Source organism: Carcharodon carcharias, chromosome 4 (assembly GCF_017639515.1).
Source record: "Carcharodon carcharias isolate sCarCar2 chromosome 4, sCarCar2.pri, whole genome shotgun sequence".
Classification (NCBI taxonomy): domain Eukaryota; kingdom Metazoa; phylum Chordata; class Chondrichthyes; order Lamniformes; family Lamnidae; genus Carcharodon; species Carcharodon carcharias.
Window position 1 is genome coordinate 52,559,282 of NC_054470.1, and position 27,386 is coordinate 52,586,667.

Sequence of the window (27,386 nt, forward strand, 5' to 3'; positions counted from 1 at the left end):
ATTGCCTGCCGGGGCTCCTGGCCTGCTCGCCAATCTTAGGGTTGGACAGGCAGGTCCTTTAATTGTTTAAATGATCCTGTCAATGGCTTCAGTTGACAGGTCAGCGGGCCTGCAGCTGATTTGCTGCGCCCCCGCCTTCCTGAAAATTTAAATGGGGCGGGATGACGTCGGGGGATCCCCCCAACGTCATCCCGCGTCATTATACGTGTCGGTGAGTGGGCCCCGCCCCCTGATTGCTGACGGCAAAATCCTGCTCTAGGAGTGGGGACTCGTTAACATATTATAATCATGGATCCGTCTCTCCAGACTGGATTACTCAGGTGCCCCCAGATCTGTCGTGGTTGCAATGGAACCGAGTGTTTTTGTCGCAGGTTATAGGTTTTGTAAATTTTCCCATTTGACATCCGTCCCCAACATTTCACCCTCTCCTGTCCACTGTGGGAGGAGTTAAAATTACTCCCTAGGTATCTGAAATTGGAAAGAGATTTATTCCTAGCACAGTCAGAAAAGGTAAGCCAGGGAAAACATGATGCTTTAGCAGGGCGATATTTTTATTAATTCATGGGATGTTTATAGGTTCCTCACACAGCAGAATGATAGCCAGCCAGCATCCCCTTATTCTGAATGGAGTAAATAATATCCTTGTTGACTAGGAGAGGCCAAGCATTTTGTGTTTGTGGAACTCTTAGGTGCATATGATTGGGTCTTGCAGGCAGTATCACTAGTCCCGGCATAATGTGGCTGAGTGGGGACTGAGCTGAGCCAATGCTAAATGAAACATAGTCCACAGTTATTATGTTGTAATAGCATACTTAGGTAGCCACATCCACTCCTTTAGAGTAGCCCCTCATCAAGCATATATGTATAATGCTAATAATTGCAATAAGTAGACACAATCCTCTTAGAATATTTAGGTGGAAGTTCTACTCTTGGAATTGTGCATTAATGGCAGATTGTTAGGATTACTTTTTTTTGCACTGTTTCCAACTTTAATTCATTTTTTTGGTTTTCCAGTTAATGTTTAATGTATTTTTTTGTGTTTTCTGCATCACACCATAATGGAAATATAAATAGGAAAATGGATAAATTATTGTTATCAACATTGTAAGGAAACTGACAATGAATACTTCCAAGAGTTCTGTAGAACAAGAAGATCCTTAACGCAGATGGAATCTGTAAAGTGCTTCCCCAATGTTAACATTCATGCGACCTAAGAATGCACCACTGCATCCAAATGAATGCTGCATCAAAGAGTTGTTTACCAAGTCACGGGTACCTTATTACACTCCACATGGGTACTTTAGTACACTCCAATCACAATATCCCATGTTTTCAACAGTTCAAGATGAAATAAGGCATTGCAGGCAGAGCACAAGTTCTGGACTGGCTGTCCTCAAGTCAAAAATCATATTGTAGAGCTTACTTCCATCGATTGCAGATGAACAAGAAACCATTTAGTGAGCCGAGTCACTGGCCACCTCCAGCCAAACTGCAGCATATCATTAACACTCAAGTGACCATTTTATCCCTATCCACCCAGCGAATATTAGATTTTTAAAAAGTTTCATTTTACAGGATGTGGGCATCGCTGGCCAGGCCAGGATTTATTGCCCATCCCTAACTGCCCTGGAGCAGGCGTTGGTGAGCTGCCTTCTTGAATCACTGCAGTCCATATGGTGTAGGTACACCCACAGTGGTGTTCGAAGGGAGTTCAAGGATTTTGGGAGTGAATGTTTGTGGATGGGGTTCCAATCAAGCAGGCTGCTTTGTCCTGGATGGTGTCAAGCTTCTTGAGTGTTTTTGGAGTTGCACCCATCCAGGCAAGTGGAGAATATTCCATCACACTCCTGGTTTGTGCCTTGTGGACAGGCTCTGGGGGTGTCAGTAGGTGAGTTACTTGCCACAGGATTCCTAGTCTCTGACCTGCTCTTGTAGCCACAGTACTTATATGGCTAGCCCAGTTCAGTTTCTGGTCAATGATAACCCCCAGGATGTTGATAGTGAGGGGATTCAGTGATGGTGATGCCATTCAATGTCAAGAGGTGATGATTAGATTCTCTCTTGCTGAAGATGGTCATTAGCTGGCACTTGTGTGGTGTGAATGTTACTTGCCACTTGTCAGCCTAAACCTGTATATTGTCCAGGTCTTGCTGCATTTGGACATGGACTGCTTCAGTATCTGAGCAGTAGCGACTAGTGCTGAACATTGTGCCATCATCAGTGAACATCCCCACTTCTGACCTTATGATGGAAGGCAGATAAGCTGCTGAAGATGGTTGGGCCTAGGACACTACCCTGAGGAACTCCTGCAGTGACATTCTGGAACTGAGCCAAATCACGTCCAACAATCATAACTATCTTCCTTTGTGCTAGGTATGACTCCAGTCAGCAGAGAGTTTTCCACAATTCCCATTGACTCCAGTTTTGCTCGGGCTCCTTGATGCCACACTCAGTCAAATTTTGCCGTGACATCAAGGGCAGTCACTCTCACCTCACCTCTGGAGTTCAGCTCTTTTGCCTATGGTTGAACCAAGGTTGTAATGAGGTCGGAAGCTGAGTGGCCCTGAGGAATCCAAACTGAGCGTCAGTGAGCAGGTTATTGTTAAGCAAGTGCCGCTTGATAGCACTGTTGATGACCCCTTCTGTTTACTTTACTGATGATGGAGAGTAGACTGATGGGGCAGTAATTGGCCGGGTTGGATTTGTCCTGCTTTTTGTGTACAGAACATACCTGGGCAATTTTCCACATTGTCGGGTCAAAACCTATGTTGTAGCCGGACTGAAACAGCTTGGCTAGGGGCGTGGCAAGTTGTGGAGCACAGGTCTTCAGGACTATTCTGGAATGTTGTCAGAGCCCATAGCCTTTGCAGTATTTGGTGCCTTCAGCTGTTTCTTGCTAACACGTGGAGTGGAATCAAATTGGCATCTGTGATGCTGGGGACCTCTGGAGAAGGCCGAGATGAGTCACCATTTGGCAATTCTGGCTGAAGATTGTTGCGAATGCTTCAGCCTTATCTGTTGCAGTGATATTTCTGGGCTCCCCCATCATTAAGGATGGGGATTTTTATGGAGTCTCCTCCTCCAGTGAGTTGTCTAATTGTCCACCACCATCCATGACTGAATGTGGCATGCAAGTAGTTCTGTGTTATAGCTTCACCAGTTGGACACCTCATTTTTAGGTATGTCTGGTATGATTTTCCCTCTTGTTTGTTCCCTCACCACCTGCTGCAGGCCCAATTTAGCAACTATGTCCTTTAGGACTCGTTCCCCCATTGAGGTCCCCTACCCAGAGTATATTCAGAGCTCTTGCCACCCTCAGTGCTTCCTCCAAGTGGTGTTCAACATACAGAAGTACTGATTCATCAACTGAGGGTGGTGCGGTACAAGGTAATCAGCAGGAGGTTTCCTTGTCCTTGTTTGGCCTAGTGCCATGAGACTTCCTGGGGTACAGAGTCAATATTGGAGACTCTCAGGGCAACTCCCTCCCGACTGTATACCACTGTGCCATCAGCTCTGCTGGGCCTGTCCTGCCGATGGAACAGATCATACCCAGGGATGGTGATGGTGGTGTCTGGGACATTGTCTCCAAGGTATGTTTCCTAGCCTCCAGATGTTAGTCAGGAGGACTTTACAGGGTTGACAGGGCTGAGTTTGCCATTATCATATTTTTGTACCTAGCTCAATGCCGAGTGGTCCATCCGGTTCTGACTTTTTAGCAGTATGGTACAACTGAGTGGTTTGCTAGGCAATTTCAGAGGGCAGTTAAGAGTCAACCACATTGCTGTTGGCTCTAGATTCACATATAGGACAGACCAGGTAAGGACAGTCAGATTTCCTTCCCTACAGGGCATAAGTGAGCCAGATGGATTTTTAACAACAATCTTTTAATGGTCATCATTAAACTTTTAATTCCAGATTTTTACTGGAATTTCACCATCTGCCATGATGGGATTCGAAACATCATCCCCAGATCATTACCCTGGGTTTCTCAATTACTAGTCCAATAACAATATCACTATGCCACTGCCTCCCCTGATAAGTGCTTAGTTAGAATCAATGTGAGATTCACTCACCAAAATCCCTCAACCATCCTGCAAGCTGCGATTTTAATCCTTTTTTTGAGAAGGCGAGAAGAACATCCGCATTGTCCGTATTCAAATGTGTCAATGATAACATCATTGAAGTTCAACTGCTATGCTAGCCGTGGGTCCGAGTAGGAAAGCAGTTGTGGATTCTGTGCCAGAGCAATCTAGAGGGAAGAGGAATTGGGCCAGAAGAAGCCTAAAATGGTGAGTCTTTTTCTTTTACAAGAGCATTCCTCTGGGTCCCAGAGGAAAGATTAGGCTCCCTGCCTCCCAGTCTCCTCCCCACCCCAGGACCCTGCCCCACCCACTCTCCACTCTCCCCCCACCCACCCCCCAACCCCCCACCCCCCCCCCCCCACCTCCCCCACCTCATCCTGATCATCTTACCTGGATGCCAGGCACCATTCCTTCTGCCGCTCAACATTCTGTTCTGGCCCATTGGCCAACAGTTACGTCCTACAAGTATCGTGTTTGAAACCACTGCGGTCTTGCAGACTTGGCCTTGGAATAAAAACTTCCTGAGCCGACCATATCCGCCCTCATCGGTCCAATTCTCACCTCAAGTTACAGTCAGGGCTTTGGTCCTTGGCTGTGCTCTCAATATTTGCACTGTGCCTCCTTCCACTTGGGTATTGTCTGATAGTTTGGATGATGCCAATTTGCTGCCCAGAGTTGTATGAAATAACAGACTGATGCATCCACTATTACAACTGCTTGTGTTGCACAGCCAGTTGGACCAGATTGTACTGGCCCATGCTGAGATTCTGCGGTCTCACCCAGAGCTGTTTGAGATTGCCCTTCCAGCAATATCCTTAATGGAAACTCAGCAACCTTTCACTTCTCAAGTTATGCTCACTAGGTCAGCACACAAAGCAGGTATTAGTGGATTGCACAAGACAATTATTCTTGTTAATCATTCAAATCAAAAATAAGTTGTCGAATAGATTTTGCTTTGTTCATTTGCTGTTGGTGTTCATGCTTGTCACAAGCTGAGGGCAAGACTGCAATATATGGGGTGTTACCAAGTGGTGGAAACACAGAACTGAGCGCTTGTGTATTTTTTTAAGCAAAATGAGCAAGTACCATGCACAATAAGTTAGAACTGTTCTTTCTTTTCTTTGGAAGTTGGTTGCTGTCCGAACAGTTCAATATGAATGGAATACAGACACATAAAAAACCAGGAGGTATGTAAGTACTGCAATGAGATCCTCACTAACAAACCAAGCCAAACTGAGGGGTGTGTAATTTTCTGCTTTGTGGAAGATAAAACACAGCTGTATGGTCATCCTTACTGCCAATAACATGAGTGTAAACTAAAGCTCTAATTTGTTAGAAAAACACCTATTGCACAGTTGGCACTGAATTAAGGATGGTGCAGGATAAACCAAGGGCTGAAATTTCATTGTGGGGGGTGGGGTGCTGTACGGTTGCTTCACCCACACCCTGGCAAAATGGTCATGGGCTAGCCGATCTGTACTTGGTTGGCTCGCCATTGCAGCTGTTGGGCTATTCATTGGCTTGAGGTAGGACTTGTAACCCCATCGGAGAGAAGGTCCCGAATCAGAGAGCTACCGGCTAATCAAATGGCCAGCAGCATTCCTGTCTCAGCAGTGCCATTAAGAGCCCTGAAGAAGAGGAACTATGGAGCCCCAACTTACAGGCAAGTCTGGGTCTTGCCAGGGCTAGGCTGTCAGGCCCCAGCGAAGAGGGTGGGAGCCCAGGATTGACAGGACAGGGGGCAGGTGAAATGTGGTGGGGAGAAATACCTTGGCGGGGGCCGGGGGTGGGGGCTCCAATGAGCACAGGATGCCTTATCAGGAGGCACCAACCCCTCCAGCTTGGCCATGATGCTGCCAGATGACTCTTGGCACCCGTCTCCTTGCTTTCGGTACAATCCTGGTGGTGGTGGGAGGAGGTTTAGGGCCTCAATTGGTCCACGAGTGAATAAGCTGCCAGACTTCCCTCTCCTGTGGGTTAAATATCCAGAACGAAAAACAGTAAAAACTGGGAAATAAGAACACTGGTTTGCATTGGCCTTGTATACCTTAAAATGGAACACTAGTAAAAACTGGTAAGTAAGAGCACTGGTACGAACTGTTTTTTCCTTCTGGGGTACAAGTACAGTGGGTAGAGTGGGAAGGCAACGCAAATGTTGTTGCTGCCATGGTACTCAATTTTGCAATTTTGGCTGGTGAATAACATACCCTGAATCTTCTCTGAAATTAATGCTTTGCTGGGTTTAATTACTGCCCTTTTAGAAGTGTATATCATGCAAACTACTTTGGAGGTTTTTAAAAGCTTACCTGAATAGATGTCATGGGGTGGCCCTGGTGAACGGCCCATAGTGCCGTCCACAGCATCTTGTGGTGATGTAGCAGGCTGCAATGGTTGAATAGTGAGGCAGTCATTGAGCATTTCCTGGTCTGGCTCATTGCTGGATCTTAACTGCATACAGAATTAAAACAAATTGAGTAAAGAAGGAAACAGTGACCTTACACGAGAGGCATCAAAATCTGTAACTGAGTTAAAAAGGAAATATTATAAGGTGGGGCATTGCCCATTAAGCATTTATTCTTGAAATGGATTGTTAACTGAAATAGACTGTGACAATTTTTTCACACTACAAACCATTCAAAGTGTTTTTAATGTGACTACTCATTGTTCTAAGTAGGAATTTAAGAAAGACTTGCAAAGTGGTTACATAATCAAGATACGTACTTTCCAATGTCACAAAGTGAAAGACATTCATTTCGATTTGACCCATAATTTTGTCCTAGTTTTGTGACAGACTGACATTTCTGCATAAAGTATAGGAAGGTTAATCTCTCGGCATGCAAAAACATGGTTGAGCAGGTGACGATAGGTTCTTAGTGCAGGAAATCAGATCAGATGCAACATGTGCATCTCCGCCTCTCAGCAGTAAATTGTTATTAGGCCACTGGGAGGCCACATTAAAAAACTGCTTTTTGTGCCACTGTATTGTTTAACTGTTTGGCATACGTGTGCTGCATGCAAATGCCCTTTTTCAAGTTATGGCTCATAACTTTTGATCCATTTCTTACTTTGCAGCTTTTGTAACATTCCCAAAAACATATAAATGTAGCAAAAATTGTTAAGTTAAGTAAGCAGTCCTTTGACTTAAAGAATGTTTCTGAAATCTATTCCAGATTGGTGGAATGGAAGCTTAAGTGAGTTTGGGTTGTCTCAACCCAGACACACAAATTAAAGTCCTGGAACTAAGTAATTCAAAATTAGCAGTAAATTAAGTTGTAATAATTTGTATAGGAAATGGAAATGTCAAACCAGCACAACAGAGGCTGCAGTTCTGAACCTGGGGTTGTGCACATAAAATTTAATTCCTCATTTCTGATTGGGAGAAATAAAAATAGACGAGGAAGCAGTAGTCAGGATCTACAGATAAGTTGGGGCAAAAGAGGGAGGAATGAAGTGAACATTTTTTTGAAAATTAGCATTTACTGAGGTTTAATCTTGCGAGTGCTATAATTAAATTGTGAATACAGGAAATACCGCCCAACTTGAGGATACAAAAGGGAACAGTGAAACACAGTTTATGACACCAGCGGGGATATCGAATAAATTACAAGGTTTTTGCCATGAGTAAAATCAGTCAATTCATGATTCCACAGTTCAACATCATACGTTCTATTTATACAACAAATTATTTTATATTACAGTTACACTGCTCATTTGCATCTTTATGACATGGTTTCAGGTTTCTAGTCAGGTACCATCTCTTCTATGTATTCAGAAAATTTGAAAAACAGCTTTGAACATGAAATTATCTTGAACAAGTGTCATATCTTCCTGTTTGAGCTGAAAGAACCTGAGGCTAGTTAGAAGCTTGCCAGAGGCAGTCTGTGCCTGCAATTAATTGCCTGAACATGCAGTTCTGCTTTTCTCCATTGCACAGAAATATGACCAGACCGAGAAAGATGAGGTGAAACAACCTAGACTGGAGAGGGGTCAGTACACTACGGTGAAAAACCTAAAGCACACCATGCAAATATTTCACTGTATACATGTAGAGCCATGTTTTCTTCCACTGATGTGAGCAGCCATTGTACTGACATTTCCCAATAATGCAACAGTAGTTGGAATGTACTGGCAGTATACATGTGTTCAGCAAACATTTGTGCAATTCTTTACTAAACCTTTAAATAGTGATGCCATTACTATCACAATTTCTCATGAAAATGTCACTGCATCATTTGTGGCAGTATTTTGAGTGGCCGATGGGGGCAGGAACAGAGGTGGGCGGGCATAAAATTTCTTTCCACTAGCCAGTTGCAAGCTGCAGGTCCCCTTGAGGAAGGGATCACACCCCACAACGTTGGTCAGGCAACTGTGGCCATTTTTTATTTCAAACTTTTAAAGTTGCTGAGAGACAACCTAAGATGGAGGTGCCCTCTCTCTCCCTTAACTGCAAAGGTGCGCTGCGTTCCATATTGGAAGGTCCCCTATTGGCACTCCAGCTTCAAGAGCGTCCTTAGTTGAATGTCAAGTCATGGCTTCTGGTCACTAATTGGCCAATCCAGACAAAATCAATGTCTTTGATTGCTCCCGACAGGGTTTGCAATCGGGACCAGCCTTTGACCCCGACGTTGCAGTTCCAACCTAAAATGCAAAATCCTGCCCTTGGTTTCCACACCATCATGATAATATTGAGGTGCAGCTCTTTATCCTCCTAATATTAGCAACAATTCTTTATTGCAGAATAGAAACACATTCAATTTATATCTGCAGATATAATATCTGATTTTACACACGGGTGAGCAAGCCAACACTTAATAATAGAGTCATAGAGGTTCACAGCACAGAAAAAGGCCCTTCAGCCCATCGAGTCTGCACTGGTCAAACAAGTACCTAATTATTCTAATCCCATTTACCAGCACTAAGCCCATAGCCTTGTATGCCATGGCATCGCAAATGCTCATCCAAGTACTTCTTAAATGTTATGAGGGCTTTTGCCTCTAACACCCTTTCAGGCAGTGAGTTCCAAATTCCCACCATCCTCTGGGTGAAAAAATTACCCCTCACATCCTCTCTAAACCTCCTGCCCCTTACCTTAAATCTATGCCCCCTGGTTATTGATCCCTCCACCAAAGGGAAAAGCTCCTTCCTGTCTACCCTATCTATGCCCCTCATAGTTTTATACACCTCAATCATGTCCCCCCCCTCAATCTCCTCTGCTCCAGGGAAAATAACCCCAGTCTATCCAATCTCTCCTCATAACTAAAATTCTCCAGCCCAGGCAACATCCTGGTAAATCTCCTTTGCACTCTCTCTAGTGCAATCACATCCTTCCTATAATGCAGATTCCAGAACTGCATGCAATACTCTAGCTGTGGCTAACCAGCGTTTTATACAGTTCCAGCATAACCTCCCTGCTCTTATATTCTGTGCCTCGGCTAATAAAGGCAAGTATCACATATGCGTTCTTGACCACCTTATCTACCTGTCCTATTACCTTAAGGGACCGGTGGACATGCACACCAAGGTCCCTCTGATCCTTGGTACTTCCTAGGGTCCTACCATTCATCGTGTATTCCCATGCCTTGTTTGTCCTGCCTAAGTGCATCACCTCACACTTAACCGGATTAAATTCCATTTGTCACTGATCTGACCAGCCCGCCTATATCCTCCTGTAATCTAAGGCTATGTTCCTCACTATTTACCACCTCACCCATTTTCGTGTCATCCACGAACTTACTGATCAACCCTTCTACTTTCAAGTTTAAATCGTTTATATATACCACAAGCAGCAAAGGACCCAACACTGATCCCTGTGGAACCCCACTGGACACAGGCACCCAGTCACAAAATACCCCTCGACTGTCACCCTCTGCTTCCTGCCACTCAGCCAATTCTGGATCCAATTTGCCAAATTGCCTTGGATCCCATGGGCTCTTACCTTCATAAGGAATTGAATCAGCCCACTCCAGTGATAATGAATTTGTATCAACTGACAGTTTTGCAATGAGGGAATTCAGATAAATTAGGATTTTGTTGAGAATTTTTAATGAGCAGTTTTAAATATCTTTATTTGGCTGTCTTGATAGATACTTTACCGTTCCATTTGGTTACAAGCTCACTCACATTAAAACTGCAGTTTTCCCTTACTGAGTTGTTTTGATTGACTCGACAAACTAAAATGAACATCTTGTTGTAAACTAACGGTTATAACTTTTGCCTTTCTAAAGTATTTGAATATGAAGTTTGACAAGACCTGTAAAATGGGGAAAGAGCTTATGATGCACGTTTCACCCATGCAATTGTTTCGGATGCAGGCAGCAAGGAAACTTTGTGTTGCCTTCTCATCACTGTGGCCTTAGCGTGCAGCCAGCATTAAGCTTTCAGCTGAGTAGATGCACACCTGAGCAAGAGATGCAAAATTGTGAGATGCAAGTATGAGTTCAAGCTAGTCTGTGTGACTTAAAGCCAGCTTGCATCTCTTAATGGGATGGTGTATTCTGGTTGCAGCAGTTGCTGGGAGTGGGGAAGAATGTCATTTCAGGAAGAACATAAAAACATGGGCTCAACAGGATAGACATTGTTCTAAGATTCTCAAATGCTGCACTGCAGGCCTCGGTGCAGTGAGTGGACAGGACAGGAGAAAACAAGTGCTTTATCCACAGGATCTAGGAGGGCCTCCTGACAGAAACTGCAAAAGCAGTGGGAGCAGATAGCTGTCAGAGTGAATGCCAGCAGTGTAGCCCCAAGGACCTGGATACATTGCCACAAGAAGTTAAATGACCTCACATGAGTGTTCAAGATCAATGAAGAAATCTTTAGATGCTGTATCCTATCAATTGCTCCACTACCCTCACACACTGCTCAATTCACTCACTTACCAATAATCTTGATCAATCTGGGGTCATGCCTCATATTCATTGCTTCGCCTCATTTTCATATATTTATCATTACTGCAAGCCTTACACATACATCTCCCAGCTTGCACAGACTGCCAGCTATTCAACAATGACAGCCATAGCATTGTTGCCCATCCCTATTTATCCTTGAACTGTGTGACCTGAGAGACTCTTTCAGAGGGCAGTTAAGAGTCAATCACATGCTGTGGATCTGGAATCATATATAGACCCAACCTGATAAGGATGGCAGATTTCCTTCCCGAAAGAATATTAGTGAATCAGATGGGTTTTTACGAAAATCGATGATTGTTTCACGATCACCATCACTGAGATTAAGGGTGGGATCATCCCAGATTTGCACAAAGTGCAGTAGCGGGTGGGAAAAAGGACGATTTACCCACTGGCCTCAATGGCAGCTTTTCGTGCTGTATCATCCCATTCCCACCCAGTCGTCACCCCAGGGCTTCAGTAATCTGGGCGCCATATTTAAAGGATGCCCCTGAACAGAGCTAGCTCTCTAAGGCAAAGGAACTGCTAGAAAGCCATGGCTGCCAAGGGGAGGAAACATGCAGCCCCGAAATTGAGCTGGATGCAGTGAAAGCCTGCCATGATATTCTCTACCCCGTCCCCCTGCACCCGCCGCACCCCCCCCCCCCACCCCCGTTCTGGGCGAAGATCAGCAAGCAAGCTGACAAATCCATCATAGGCAGTGGTGACAGTGATAATCGGCACCAACACCCTGCAAAAGAGGACAACTACCCGATGTTGGAAAAGGATGAATAATCTTGCCAGTTCCACCAGGGTAAGTCACTCTTCTTATCACTCTCAACTCACACACTCACAAACCCATCACACAACCATGGGGATCTCACTCACTGCATGTTCAAGCGAATCACCATTCACTCTCTCACACATACCTTTATCTGCCCTGAAGATCGTGTCGTTATCCTGTCCATGGCACCACTCACCACCCACACATGCTAGGCATCATTCTTTTGTGGCCTGACAGGCATCCTGCTTACACTCTCTCCATCTGTAATCATGCAGGACAAACTGGCACAAAACAAAAGGAAGAGGTCGCAGACTGGTGGAGGAATGCCTGACATCAAGGTCCTCACATATTTTGAAAATAGAGTCATCCAGCTGGCCAGTGACATTCTGGACTGTTCCTGTGCTGATGGTGAGGTCGCTGGTGTTCAGCCAATTGAGGATACAGCAATGCAACATTCATCAGATAGCCCATGCACTAATTATCTCTCTTTGCTTTCTCAGGCACATCTGGGAAGCAGCAGAGGGGGTCCAGTCCACGACCTAGGTCCTCGACTCAAGCCCTAAAGACACTTGAGAAGAAGAATCTGATCTCACCTTAATTGAAGACATGTCACAGCGCTCATACACACCCTCCACCAGTACAGAGACATACACCTTGGTGGATCCTCATACTAGAGTAGTCTCGAGACAGGACAGGAGAAAACAAGGAGCAAACTTCGTGTTGCCTTCTATTACTGTGACCGTAGCTTGCAGCCAGCATTAAGCTTTCAGCTGAGTAGATGCACACCTGAGCAGGAGATGCAAAATTGTGAGATGCAAGTATGAGTTCAAGCTAGTCTGTGTGAATTAAAGCCAGCCTGCATCTTTTAATGGGATGGTGTATTCTAGCTGCAGCAGTTGCTGGAAGTGGGGAAGAATGTCATTTCAGGAAGAACACAAAAACATTGGCACAACAGGATAGACATTGTTCCAAGGTTCTCAAATGCTGCACTGCAGGTTGTAGTAGAATACATCGCAATGCCTGATCCACAGCAGGCATTGGCAGGGACTTGCCAGGTTTTCAGCACCCGAAGGATTGCTGGAGGCCAGAAACCTGTTGAGTCAAGTCAGATGATGAGCCCTGGACCCGGTCATACCTCAATTACTGGAGCTGCAAAGATAAACTTGGCAACATTAGGAAGGAATGTCTGCTGCACTCCTCAGATTGCAAGGCACAGTGGAGGGGTCTGTCCACCTTCAGGTTGAGGTGATAGCGCCGGTATGCCAATGCACCAAGATCAACACTGGTATGATGGTGGCTGCCATGGAGATCTTGGTCCAGGGCATCGTTCCTGCACTGTTGTGCGGGCTGACCTCCAAGACTGATGTCATCGTTGGCCTCCCACAGTGTGTACGCAAGAAGGGTGCGGGGCAGCTTGACCTCACTTCAGCTACCCCTTCTCCTCAAGGAGTCAGCCAGGAGGCCCTTGGGCGCGCATCAGGAAAAGGATCAGCAAGTGCACACCCTGGTGCCATCAACTCCGGGTGTGTCCGGCCCATCCGAAACCCCCCCCCCTTTCTGTGACCCCAGCAGCTCCAGCTCCACAGGCTGAAGCAAGTGCCACTGCAACACACAGGACTCCGAAAGCAGGCCGGGGCCATCCAGGTCTTTGCCCTCCAGAGGACACCCGTCAAGGTCATCACAGACAGGGCGTAGCAGTTAACAGGCTGCTTCCAGCTCCACTGTGGATGTCGGGGGAGCACCAAGACATAGTGGCAGGGTTAGGAAAGTTAAGAGGTAGCTGCGCAGCCTGGGCACAGGCGTTAGTCACTTGTACTTAATGTTCTCTATTGTAAATAAACTCCCAACAATGTCTCCTTGCCAATGGTTCTCTGTTATGATGAGCAATGTTCATGTCACTCAGATGTGAAACCTTGGTTCCTGCACAAGATAAAGGTGGGTGTCTCAGTCCAGGGCCTCTTCCCTATGCAGTGTCTAACCTTAAGACCAAAGTGATGGTCCGGCTTCATACTCAATGGACACATTCATGATGCCTGCACCTCGAGGGTGCTTGTCATTGCCGCCAGAATGTTGTGTGCATGCGCTACAGAATTCTGTCATTGTCTGTGTGCGCTTAGCACCTTTGAGGTGGAGCTGGCCCCTCCATCTCTTCAGCATATTTGATTGTGAAATTGTGCTCCTGAAGGGGTCAGGTGCATTTAAAGTTTCTCAGCTGCAACTCCATGATACCACCCTGATCACAGAGTGCAAGCAAACTGCCCTCAACCAGACAGGAGTCAGACATTAATAGAGGCAATGTGAAGATCTATGGAGTGTCCTCACTGCAGGTTGTCATCATCCTCCTCAAATCTAGCGACTATTAAGGTCTCTGCTGCGTCTCCATGGCATAAGCCTGAGCACTAACCTGTATGCTGCCATTAGCCACATAGGAATCAAACGTTCACAGATACAAGGTGAGGATGTCAGGACTGTCCTCATTACATCTCGTCATCCTCTACGAATCTTGCGGCTATGAGGGCCTCCCAAGCATGCCTGCCTCATCTGGCCAGTGTGATTTCCTTATTGCTAGCATCCTTGTCTTTGAGGACCTCATCATCGTCATCCCCTGCAATGTCCTCCTCATCGGGGAATACGTACAGCTCTTCCATCTCCTCCTTAGCCAAGCCCTCCCCCCATTGCAGTGCCAGGTTGTGGAGCATGCAGCAAGTGACGATGATACGCGAGACCCTCTGAGGACTGTATTGCAGTGCTCCACCAGGCCTGTCAAGATACCGGAACCTCATTTTCAAAATGCCCATCATTTTCTCCACCAATGTCACGGTTGCGACATGAGCTGCATGTAACGTTGTTCTGCTGCAGTCTGAGGCCACCGCACAGGTGACATCAGCCATGTCGTCTGTGGGTAGCCCTTGTCCCCGAGGAGCCAACCCTACAGCCTCTCTGGACCCTAGAAGATGTCAGGGATCTGAGACCAGCTAAGGATGTAGGAGTCATGGATGCCCTGGAAATTGTGCGCAAACCCGTAGGATGTGTTTGTGGTGGTTGCACACCAGCTAAACTCATTCAGTGAGTGGAAACCCTTGTGGTTGACATGGTTGACTGCTTATTGCCACAGAGATCTAAGCAGCTGGCCAACAAGTGATTCTGTAGGAAGAAGTGTGTGTGTGACAGGGCCTTTTGGAGCCTCAAGCAAGCACTCTCCCACGCATGTGGAGCCTTCATGTTTCATACTCACCTCAATGTCCTGAGCATTTTGAATGTTTCCTGCTGGGGTTTGCTTTCAGTTGTCTATCTGAACAGACCTGCATCTCCACCCACCCACTGATCACACTCCCATGCAGCATCTGATCTCACCCACCACGGCTGCCGTTTCACTTTCAATTTGTAAAGAATGGTCTGGATTCAGTTTTTTATGTCTTTTTCCCTCCCCCAGTCACCCATTTCCCCCATCAAAGCTGACAAAATGCGCACGAAAGAGCGCATATCTCCCTGAGGCTAAGTGCTGCCTCAGGGAGATCGCTGATAGTTTTAAAAACGTTAAAAATAGAAAAAAAAATCCTTAACATGTCCCCTCATGTGACAATGTCACATGAGATGGGACATGTTCATAAATTACATTAAAACTTTATTAAACTTTTAAAATTCCTACATGAAACCTCATCCCGTCGGTGGATGAGGTTTCATGTTTTTTCTATTGCCTGCCAGGGCTCCTGGCCTGCCCGCCAACCTTAAGTTTGGATGGGCAGGTCCTTTAATTGTTTTAATGATCCTGTCAATGGCCTCAATTGGCCATTGACAGGTCGGTGGGCCCGCAGCTGATTTTGCTGTGCCCCCACCTTCCTGAAAATTTAAATGAGACGGGATGAAGTCGGGGGGAACCCCCAACGTCATCCCTCATCATTTTACACATCGGCGAGCGGGCCTCACCCTCTGCTCAACGACAGCAAAATTCAGCCCACAATCTTCTCTCGTGGAGGTGAGAGTTCTACCAACTAAGCCACACACTGTGTCAACTTCATCAATATGCATCATGCTATTAAGTAAGGAGGCTCACTACTCAAGCCTCAAGCAGAAGTTGAGTGCACATTTAAAATTAACAGTCAGAAAAACATTTGCTATGTACAGCCAAATTTCTTATATATATTTCTGGTTGGGAAGGCTTCCTGCTGAGAGTGCAAAGTTTGGAGTTACCCCCAGTACTGAGTGGGTTGAACAATTGCAGATGAAATTTAGTATGAACAAATGTAAAGTACTGCATTTGGCAGAAAAATTTGGCCTCATGAATGGCAAGAAAGAGCTATGGAAGAAGTTAAAAGAGATCCATGAGTATGAAGTAAATTCAACACTCAACACATTTAATCACTGTAGAGCATCAATCCATGATGCAAATAGAATACGGAACTATATAGTTAAAATGCATAATACAAGTTGAAGGAAGACATACTCTAATCATAGAGTATTCTAGTCACATCATATCTTCGTATAGTGTCTACCTCTGAGGACTCAGACACAAGAAAACCAATCCAGCCTTAAAAGCACCAGAAACAAGTCATGAAGTGGATCCCTTCAACAATATGAGGGAAGCAAAATGAGGAAACTTGAGATTTTTTCAGCTTTAACAAAATATAACTGAGATGATGTTTCAGATAAGAATGGTGCAGAAAAGAAACTCCAGGGCTAGGATTTTATAGTCGGTGTGCAGGGGTGGGCCCAACACGCTGGCTCGTAAAATGTTGCAATGTTTCGATCGGTGGGCGCACACCGGGGTTGGCTGAGCAACCGCCGATAATTGATAGGCCTATTGAGGCCATTAACAAAGTAATTAATTTGAAGTTAACGCTGCCTGTCTAACCTCACGGTTGGCAGGCAGGCGAAAAGGCCAACCGGCCTTTACATTTCCTAGGAAACCTCATCCACGAGTGGGATGAGGTTTCCTAAAGCTTTTACGAATTAAATAAAAAGATTTTCTGAAAAATAAAAACACGTTCCATCTCATGTGACACAGTCACATGAGGGGACGTGTTTTATTAAATTTTTATTACATTCACTTATTTTTTTCAAAAGCGCTTCAATCTCCCTGAGGCAGCTCCGCGCATGTGCGAAAGAGCGCTGGACCCGACTCTCCCTCCTCCCCCACTCAGACAGGTCACAATCAGCGCTACCACTCATGTATTACATTGGGCGGACCTTAATTGACCCGCTCGTGTAAAATGGTGGTGCAGAGCCAATCACGGGTGGCAGTCAGCTCCACGACTGCCCCCGCCGAACACGCCCAATGCAGGAAAAATTCAGGCCCAGAACATGACTTAAGAACTATATTGTGACAGCAGGGTAAGGGAGCAGAGGTTCATAATAGCAATAGTCAAATTTGGAATCAATGTCAAGAAACTCTAATTTAAATGAAGAACGACCAACGCACAGAATAGATATCTGGTGCCAAATTTTTATGCCTCCACCTGTGGCTGAATGAAAGCGGACAGGATTTAAAAATGGTGGGTGGGACCCAATTCTAGGATTCTGACCCCTATTCCCGTTGTGTGGAATTTATACCGATGTGGGATAAGGGTGCAGGTAGAAAGCCAATACACAGCACTCCCGCCCTTGCCCATTCTATTGCCCAGGTGGGTATTTTAGACTCCCCCACTATTTCCATGGAGTTGGGCCTGTTTTGGTAGGAGATACAGTTTACGGCACTCGGAGGAGTCATGAATAATGAGGGAAACCTAGTCTAGAGAACCTTTTGGCAGGTAAGTTGAAAAGGCATTGACAAACTTCACATGTCATAATGAAATAGCGTATGATAAGTAAAATGTTTTAGTATAGTGATTAATGATAGCGGTTTGTTTAAAAAAGGAACTGACCATTAAATTCACTAGAATTGTGTAAGTATTCAAATGTTTTAGAATATGTTATCCAATGGATAAAGTTCTCTTGTGATTTCAAAAGTATTGAGATTCAGATTTTACTGTGTCATTTTTCCCCCTGTGATTTAATCTTTTCTTTGATTGACAACCCAGACATCTGATCTGTTCTACTACTTCAAAGGTTTTAATGTATTTAGTTTTGAAGGTAATACAGTTATGTAATTGTATCTCATTACGCATGTTTTGCTGAGTTCAAACCCCATTAATGGATTCAGCAAGGGGGATATGAGGAGGCATGATGGACATATGGAGGGTAAAGGGATGAGTTGTGAAGGCTAAGGTGCTCAACACTCAAGTATAGAACTGGGATAATGTCTGAGTGAATGGAGGTGGGTCTTCTAACCTGCCCATCTCAGCATCTGCCCACTCTGTTAACACCTCTGCTCTACTTTGGGTGGCAGTGAACCTGATTCTAGTCTGTTCCCATGACTGCCATGAAAATAGCATGGACAGGCATTTCAGGGCATGAGGTTGGATTATGATATTGGGAAATGGCCTGCTTCAAATCCCACCTCAAGGATGAAAATGTGGGTCTCGGTTTGGTTTGTGGAGGCAAAATCAACTTTGGAATCATTGAAAAAAAAAATTGGAAGAAGTGATGCGAATGCATCTTATTTCTGGATGGATATGCTAAGATATGTCAAAGGATCTAATTCATTTGCAAAAATTTTACAATTAAAGCATTTTGTTTTTTTCTTTAGGAGGTATATTTTTCTGAATATAATGGAGAGAAATTGAGTATTGGTCCTTCATCTCAATGCATTGACATTGTTGTTACGATCCCCACGGGGGAACTGTAAACCAAAATAACAAAATTTTCTGAATGGCCTCCAAATGAACAAACTAATAACAAGATTTCACTTTTTGTAACTTTTGCATTAACACAAATCAGAACCAACGCAAATTACACATAAGTAAACAGGCAAATGATACTTCAAATAAAAAGGTAAATTTTACTTTAAATATTCGATATAACAAAGATACATCATACACAACCGTAAGCACCCACATCACTCCCCCTACAAATGTGGCACTGTGTGCACTCTCAGTCTTTCCAACTCAATTGATTCAGCTCTTGAGTTGCATTCACCAACAGACATATTCCATCCAAGGTCCCCAGATATGGTTAGCACTGACACGTCATACATCTATCAACCATCTCTCATTCGGTTCACATCAAGTGATGATGGAGCTTTGCAGAGTTCCTTTTCAACCCACCAAGCAAGAGTACCTAGTTCACGACCTGGCCGTCTGTTACAAACTCTCAGTTCTTTTTGCATGCCTGAGCTATTCACACCACATTTAAGATTTCAGTCCCATTTAACTTGCTCACATCTTGGTTCCCCAAGAGCTTCTGGAATTCTATTTTTATTCTTAATGCCAAACAGAAAACTGACCTTTTCCTAGAGCTTTTTTAGCTTCTCCTCACAAGAATTCTGTGTTCCTCTTTTTGCCTCTATCTGCTTTCTCTTTGTCTGCCTATGTGTACTGACTGTCTACTGCCCTCTTGCTCTCCTTTGTGTCTGACAACCACATGGCTTTCGCATGTTAACTTCCTTCCTGTTGGTACTGCTTCTGAGTCAACTGTTGCCAGGTCAGATGGGCTAGTTTTGACGTTTTCATGATTTTTCAGAGTTTTAAGGTTTCTTGCCTTTTTCAGTAAAATTTAAAAACACAGAAGAATGTTATAAATAATCTTTGTAAGATCATTCATCAGATATGTTGAAACAATTCACAGTAGGTTACATGGAAATTCTGTAGACATTACATCCCATGCAAATTTGTTTCATTTTCTTATAATTGTATGGAATTGATATGCGTTTCCAGCTTTGTGATTGGCAGCAACTAGAATTGAGATGCCATTGTAATTGCAAACAACATGTACTCAATATGTCTTATTGAGTAAAACTTCACTGACATAAATTACATTAACAATATTTGTTTGGCATGTTAGATATTTTCATCTGGAATATTAATATATCTGAGACCAAACTGTTAAACTTTATCAGGAAATATCATGTGAGTAACTTTTAAATTAATAGCTAGGATATATTGAGACTACATGTCTAAATATTAATTATGTTTAATAGGAAAAATTTATCAGCTGTTGAAATAAACAGTTAGAAATGGACCAAATGACAGCAGCTGTATTTTTTTTTCAGTGCTGTCATCTTGCATTTAACATTGAGCTAAATTTAATTTTAAGATCCAAAACCCTTCCAAACTTCAAACTGTCTGGGCTCGAGACCAGTTCTGGTCCCAACAATGCAAGGTCTTTTCCTGACACGCCCACCTCAATTTTTATAGTATCAGCCAATTAATGACCAAGGAGCAGACTTGTCACCCGATTAAGGATGGCGCACAAGCTCGCCCAGCTGGAGGAGCAATGGGTGGCCCTCCAGCACTGGCACATCGATAGCCCCATCAGCTGTGGTGGGGATTGCTAATTCATAATGGAAGGTGAGAGGGTGCCTCAACAGGTCAGATATTTTTAAATTTAAAATGGCCACAGCTGCCAGGCTGTGATTGTGAAGGGGACATCCCTAAGCAGGACAGACAGCGATCTCAGCTGTAGCATGGTGGCCATGAGGCATAGGGGTGCGGGTAAGTGGGTGGGGGGACCCCTTGTGGGATTATTTGTGGCCCCCCCCATCTTTCCTGCCATGAGGAACGTCGATTGGAAATCCCAATCAATGAGGGAAAGGTTAATTGCGCTCAGTTGACACCCACCATTTGTGGGCAGATGGCTGTTCTGACCCTGACCTGGCCTGTCTAAAAATGGCTCAGGGTTGGATTGTGGCACGGAAGTGAAAAGATGGCTGGTGGTGTGAGATTATGGGCCCACGCTTATCTGATCCCAACTCCATGGCCGACTGAAAATCCCACCTCCTATTTTAAATGGGATCTAAATTAAATATCAAAATTAAGGAACATGTGTAAGTAAGGATAAAATATTCATGAGCAGGAGGGAGTTCAAATTCTAATTATAAAGGAAGCTGTTTAAATACAAAGGAACTGAAATGGGTTAAACCCGATATTTCTGAAACAGTCTGAATGAATCTACCTGGGGCCATCTCAGATTCTTAATTAAAATCAATAGCTGAAACAATCAACACGGATTGAAATTCCTAGAAAACCACCATGTGGTGTATAGGCTGAACAATTGCCTGTGCCAACATGAACAAATAATACAAAGCACTGACACAGCTGAGACAGCAGGCTAAGCATTATCAGCCCCTGGGTAGCAGGAATGGAGATGGTGATGATGGTAAAATAGCAAGGAGTCACGCTGGCATTTCTTTTCTTTATTCTTTCACGAGATGTGGGTGTCACTGGCAAGGTCAGAATTTGTTGCTCATACCGAATTGCCTTGAACTGAGTGGCTTGCTAGAGCATTTCAGAGGGCAGTTAGGAATCAACCATATTGCTGTGAGTCTGGAGTCAGGCGTAGGTCAGAGGGGGTAAGGATGGCAGATTTCCTTCCTTAAAAAAATTAGTAAACCAGGTGGGTTTTGATAACAATCGATGGTAGTTGCAGTAATGGTGACCATGAAACTAGCTTTATATTAAAGATTTATTAATTGAATTTAAATTCCACCAGCTGGGATTTGAACTCCTGCCCCCAGAGCATTAGCTTGGGCCTTTGGATTTCAGTGACATTACCACTACACCACCGTCTCCTCATTGCTGTCCTGCTGCCAGGTGGTTTCCCTAGTGAGAGGCAGGAGGAGGGCTGTGAGGCAGATTGTTGTCTGCTCCACAAAGGGGGGCAGCTGATTTGCATAATTATTGGCATAAATAAAAGCAATTTTGTTGGGCCGCTGACTTTATGCCGATGGCAGAGCACCCCCCCCATGGTCCCATCAATCTGTACTGAGAGGTTTCCCCTCCATCTTGTGGGAACTACCGCCTTTGGTCTCCTAAATTTTAATTGTCAAAGACCTGTCCAAGAGTACCTCCATTTTGAGGCTCCCTAGGTCTCACAACAGTGCGCATCTTATCCAGTGGTGCTGTTGAGGCCAACTAGGAGGCTGCCTGTGGTAAAGCCACTGAGCCAGCTGGTGTAGGCTTGGGACCCAGTCTTTGCCCCAAGTCAGGGTACCAAAGTCCAATTTGATTGGCCAGCAGTTCTCTAGTCCCTGCAGTGCCAGAAGCTGCAGTGGACAGGGCTGGGACTGCATGCAGACCCCAGAGCCTCATGTCTTGGGATTCCAGGAATAGGTAGGTTTTGGGGGTCTCAGGGTGCAGAGGGTAGGGAAGGCCTGGAAGGTGTACAGTGATGGATTGTGATGCTGGCGGAAATGCTGGGTGGTTGGGGAAGGGTTTGTGGGGGAGAGGTCCTGCGGTTACCAGACTTTAAGGGGTGAGGGGGCTCCTGAAGTTAAAAGGGGGCAGCCGATGGAGTCGCAACTCCCACCCGAGGCCTGAATCTGATTATTTTCAGGCTTCCTCCATGCCCTGGAACTCCTCCTGCTAGCTTAAAAATTGAGGCTGTGCAGGAAACGGCCCTTAAGTGGTCAATAATTGGCTACTTAAGGGCCTCAATTGGGACAAGGGCCCCAGCCTTCCCAGTGTAAAATTGCAGAGAGGTTGGGGAGGGCGGGAACCCAGCGGGAAGCACATCCGTGGAATTTTACGCTCACCCCTCTCCCGACAAACCCGCCGGTGGGGGAGCATAAAATTCTGCCCATGTTGTTATTCTGGAGGTTATAGCATCTTCCTGAAAAGCAAAGAATGCAATGGCTTCAATTACTTTGAATAACATTTTTGTTTCAAATGTATGTATCATTGTCACAATAAAACTCTGCACAGCCCTCATCCTTTCCAACCAAAGATAATGTGCTAAATATCTTTTCATGATGGCAAGCCCGCCTGTATTATATTATCTGGCTCCATATCAAATTCACACAAGCTACTGTCAACTTTTATGCTTGAAATGTTTTGAGAACAATATTTTGGGAACGTGCATTTTCTCAAAGCATTTAATTCAATTTTAGGTGCATTTAAAATGGTCTTGAAAGTCTAAGAAAGTGCCTGAATACTTTTTAAAACTAGGTTAGACACCAAATTGGAATTCTTTCTCCATGTGGTTCCAAGCACAGAAAAAGCACAGAAGTGAGATTGCCTTCTACATTACAACAGTGACAACATTTCAAAAGTACTTTATTGGCTGTAAAGTGCTCTGGGATGTCTTGAGATCATGATAGGCACTATATGAATATAAGTCTCTTTTTTCTTCCTTCCTCTGGGGATGTCTCAGCATTGTCCTCAGGAGTCAAAACAGAAACCAGCTTGAGAGCTTGGGCTGGATTTTACTGTGAGCAGCATATGAATGACACCAGCCCCTCGTCAGATTTGCATTTGCCTGTAGATTTCCATGGGGTTTTGGATGACAAGTTACTTTCAGCAGGACATCCTCTACAGGGCAAGCAACTGTGTACCCCCGGAAGTAGTGGAATTGAAAAATTGTTAATGAGCAGAGTCAGAACCGAGAAGTGTTAGGATAGTAATTTCAATGTCAAATCATGTATAAAAGTTAAATAAAGAGATGAAAAGAAAAGTTGAATTGAGAAAGAGAGAGTTAAAAGAGGCAGAATGTTTCAAGGCAGCATGTGACTGAGTGTGGCAATAACCAGCCTAAGTAAATTCAGGTCTTCAAACAGTCCATGTCCAAACGGATCAAGACCTGGACAATATCCAGGCTTGGGCTGACAAGTTGCAAGTAACATTTGCGCCACGCAAGTGCCAGGCAATGGCCATCTCTAACAAGAGGGAATCTAACCATCGCCCCTTGATGTTCAATGGCATTACCATCACTGAATCCCCCACTGTCAACATCCTGGGGGTTACCATTGACTAGACGAGCCACATACATACTGTGGCTCCAAAAGCAGGTCAGAGGCTAGGGATCCTGTGGTGAGTAATTCACCTCCTGACTCCCTAAAGCCTGTCCACCATCTACAAGGCACAAGTCAGGAATGTGATGGAATACTCTCCACTTGCCTGGATGATTGCGGCTCCCACAACACTCAAGAAGCTTGGCACCACCCAGGACAAAGCAGCCCACTTGATTGGCACCACATCCACAAGCATTCACTCCCTCCACCACCGACACACAGTAGCAGCAGTGTGTACCATCTACGAGATGCACTGCAAGAATTCACCAATGCTCCTTGGACAGCACCTTCCAAACCCACGACCACTACAATCTAGTAGGACAAGGGCAGCAGATTGATGGGAACACCACCACTTGGAAGTTCCCCTCCAAGTCACTCACCATCCTGACTTGGAAATATATTGTCGTTCCTTCACTGTCTCTGGGTCAAAATCTTTGAAACTCCCTTCCTAACAGCACTGTGGGTGTACCTACATCACATGGACTGTAGCGGTTCAAGAAGGCAGCTCACTACCACCAGCAAAAAATGCTGGCCCAGCCAGCGAAGCCCACATCCCGTGAATGAATAAAAAAAAGCCAATCAGCTGGAGGCAAACCTAACACAATGGAAGAGGGCTGTGGTTGTTGGAGGCTGATTATCTCAGGCTGAGGCCAGTGCCCTTGACATAACTATCTTCAGGTGCATTTTCAATGACCTTCCCTCTAATATAGGGCCAGGTGGGGGGATGACTGCTGATGATAATACAGTGTTCAGTTCCATTTGCAATTCCTCTGATATAGAAGCAATCCATGCCCATATGCAACAAGACTGAGACAACATTCAGGCTTGGGCAGATTATTGGCAAGTAACATCCATGCCACACAACTGCCAGGTAATGATAATCTCCAACAAGTATTAATCTAAACACTTCTTGACTTACAGTGGCATTGGCATCATCGAATCTCCCTTCATTGACAATCTAGGGATTACCATTAGAAACTTAGTTGGACTGGCCACATAAATATTGCAGCTCTCACGGTCAGAGGCTGGATATCCTTTTTGAAATGACTAATCCCCTGACTCCCAGAACCTTTCCACCACCTAAAAGGCACAAGTTGGGAGTGTGGTGGAATACTCTCAATTTTCCTAGATGGTAGCAGTTCCGTCAACACTCAAGATGCACAACACTATCCAGAACAAGGCATCCCACTTTAAGGGCACTGCATTCATATGGTTAAACATTGACACACTGCACCACGTGCAATCTGGCAGCAGTGTATACCATCTTTAATATGCAGTCTAGCAACATGCCAAGACATGTTCGAGAGCAGCTCCCAAACTCATGACTAGAAGGCAGCTAGAAGGACAAGGGCAACAGGCACATGGGAGCACCACCATCTGCAAACTCCCCATCCAAGTCACTCGCCATCCTGAGTTGGAAGTATATTGTCCTTCCTTCATTGTCACTAGGTCAAAATCCTGGAACAACAAGCGGGAGTTCCTTTGTCACAGTGACGGCAGTTGTTCAAGAAGGTGGCTCACCTACACAAGGTCAATAAATGCTGGCCTTGCCAACAATACCCACATCCCATAAATGAATCAATTGAAGAAAAGGGTACTTAGGCTGGAACGACTTGACTTACCTTTTTGTGATGAGTTTAGTCCATATCTATGGCATCAGTACAGGAACTTCACACCATTTAATATATTTGAATGGGGGGGGGGGTGCAGGTGGCAAGATGCCATTTTTGCAAAGCTTGTGTTTCTGACATCTTGAATAGCAACTTCTGGAATTTTGCATTTGCTGGTCCATTGTTACTTCCACTTTGTGCAAAGTGGAAACTGCCCTGAGATGTTGCTGCTTTACTGTATGTCCTGCATCCTTGCAAAATTATTTTCCCAATGGGGTGTTGCTAACTAAGCAAAATAATGCTAAACTGTCATTGGTTTGCTACTATGCATCAGCTTTGAGAATACTTAGAGGTGGTGTAAACCATGCTGTGCACTGGCTCCAGAAATTATACAAAATCAGCCTTTTGCACTTTAAAATCAAAGGCAGTCCAATCTTAGAATTATTTATTTTACAAGAAACACGTGTTTTGATGATAGAAACAATTGACTATCTGCTCAGTTTGTTTCTAAATTAGAAATGCCATTGGTATTTGGAGACTGTGAACAAAGCACTCATGTATTTAAATACAAATGTGCACAGCTTTACATTCTCTTATTAAAGTGAGGGGCAAAAAAGCAGCATGAATGTGCTCCAAAAGTAAGTATACTAGTACCAAATATAATTTCAAAGCTATATTTTTTTGTAACGGTAGGGCAGAATAATTGACATAAACTTAATTAAAAATTCCACAATTTAATAAGCATGCTGTCGATGGATCTATTTTCTACATAGATCTTCAATGAGTCATTTTTAATTCTGTAATGCTTTATAACAACAGCTTTAAAACTCTGCTTAAAAATTCTAACTTTGTAAATAATGTGAAATGCCAAGAAGTACGATGGATTGAAATCCTGTTTGCCCTGCCTCTTTGCTGGTTTCTACAAAAGCCTCATTATTTCCAAGTTGAAGATGCAAAAACCCTCTTTTGTGCTTTTACATGGTTATGAGGAAATAAGGTACAGAACATTGGAGAAATCTATCAAGCAGTCCCTCAGGTTACAATATATTTCTGCAGCCAAATTAATCATGTAAGGTGTTGTGGTGCATTCAGTCTGTAACTTAAGCTTCATTTAATCTTATTCATCTCTTTAAAACATCCAATCTTATCTGACTGGGGAGAATATGAAGAAGCTTGTGAATATTTCTCTAATGCCTAAGAGACCAAGTTGTTACCGTAATACACAGCAATACTGATTTCTAACAATATCCAAGATGGCGAACTTTTTAAAATAATATGGGATTTGGAGAGTTTAACCATTGTTAAACTCAGCTTCCATTTGTTTTTTTAATCATTCAAACTCTTCTGAGCTATTTGCAACGAAGAATAACTTTAATTTGTAATTTTCTCTACTATGGGGATTGAATGTGGCTTTGTTTGGAACTGGGAGTGTTCCTTTTTTTGACATTCAGACCTTAACAATACTGTTTCAGGAGAAGTGACAATTGCTTTATGTTCTGCAGAGTCACATCATTTATCATAGACAATTCTAATAATTGTATTTATGAAATTTATGACTTGTAAAAGGTATAAGTGAACTTGAATTGTCCTTTATTTATAATAGTATTCAGCTCCATTAAATCATTACTGTTATATCAATTTCCCTATATGATATATTACAAACTATTAAATTTAATTACTATAGTACTTTCATATAAACGTTAGGAGGAACTCTTTTACAAAATAATTAGGGACAAATTCTAGAGGCAGATATAAATAAGGCAACATTTCAGCTTGGCTGGCAGGTGTGCGCCCAACCCGCTCGAATGTAAAATGACATGTGTTGACATTGGGCGAGTATCCCGACGTCAGTACGCATTTGCGCAACTTTGCATTCAGTGGGTGCGCGCCGGACGCCGCAACACGCCTGCTAACAATTAAAAGGCCTGTTAAGGCCATTAAATTAACAATTAAATAGAATTTTTAATTGCACGTCCAACCTTACGGTTGGCGGGCCAACAAAAAGGCCAAGCAGCCTTTGCATTTTTTAGGAAGCCTCATCCACGAGCGGGGTGAGGTTTCCTAGGGCAAATAAAAATAAAATAAAAAGTTTGAAATTAATTAATAACATGTGCCTGCTCATGTGACAGAGTCACATGAGGGGACATGTTTTATTACATTTTAAATGTCTTTTTTTATATCACTATTCATCTCCCTGAGGCAGCTCTG

At 44.1% G+C, this 27,386-nt stretch overlaps 1 protein-coding gene across 1 annotated transcript in view; it reads right to left on the minus strand.

Moving 5' to 3' along the window:
• The window catches only part of glis3 (GLIS family zinc finger 3), a 675,575-nt gene that overhangs the window by 161,921 nt on the left and 486,268 nt on the right, over window positions 1–27,386 (minus strand). Inside the window, exon 6 of the mRNA XM_041185484.1 lies at window positions 6,389–6,530. Coding sequence (XP_041041418.1) covers window positions 6,389–6,530 — 142 coding nt within the window. The remainder of the gene's footprint in view (window positions 1–6,388; window positions 6,531–27,386) is intronic.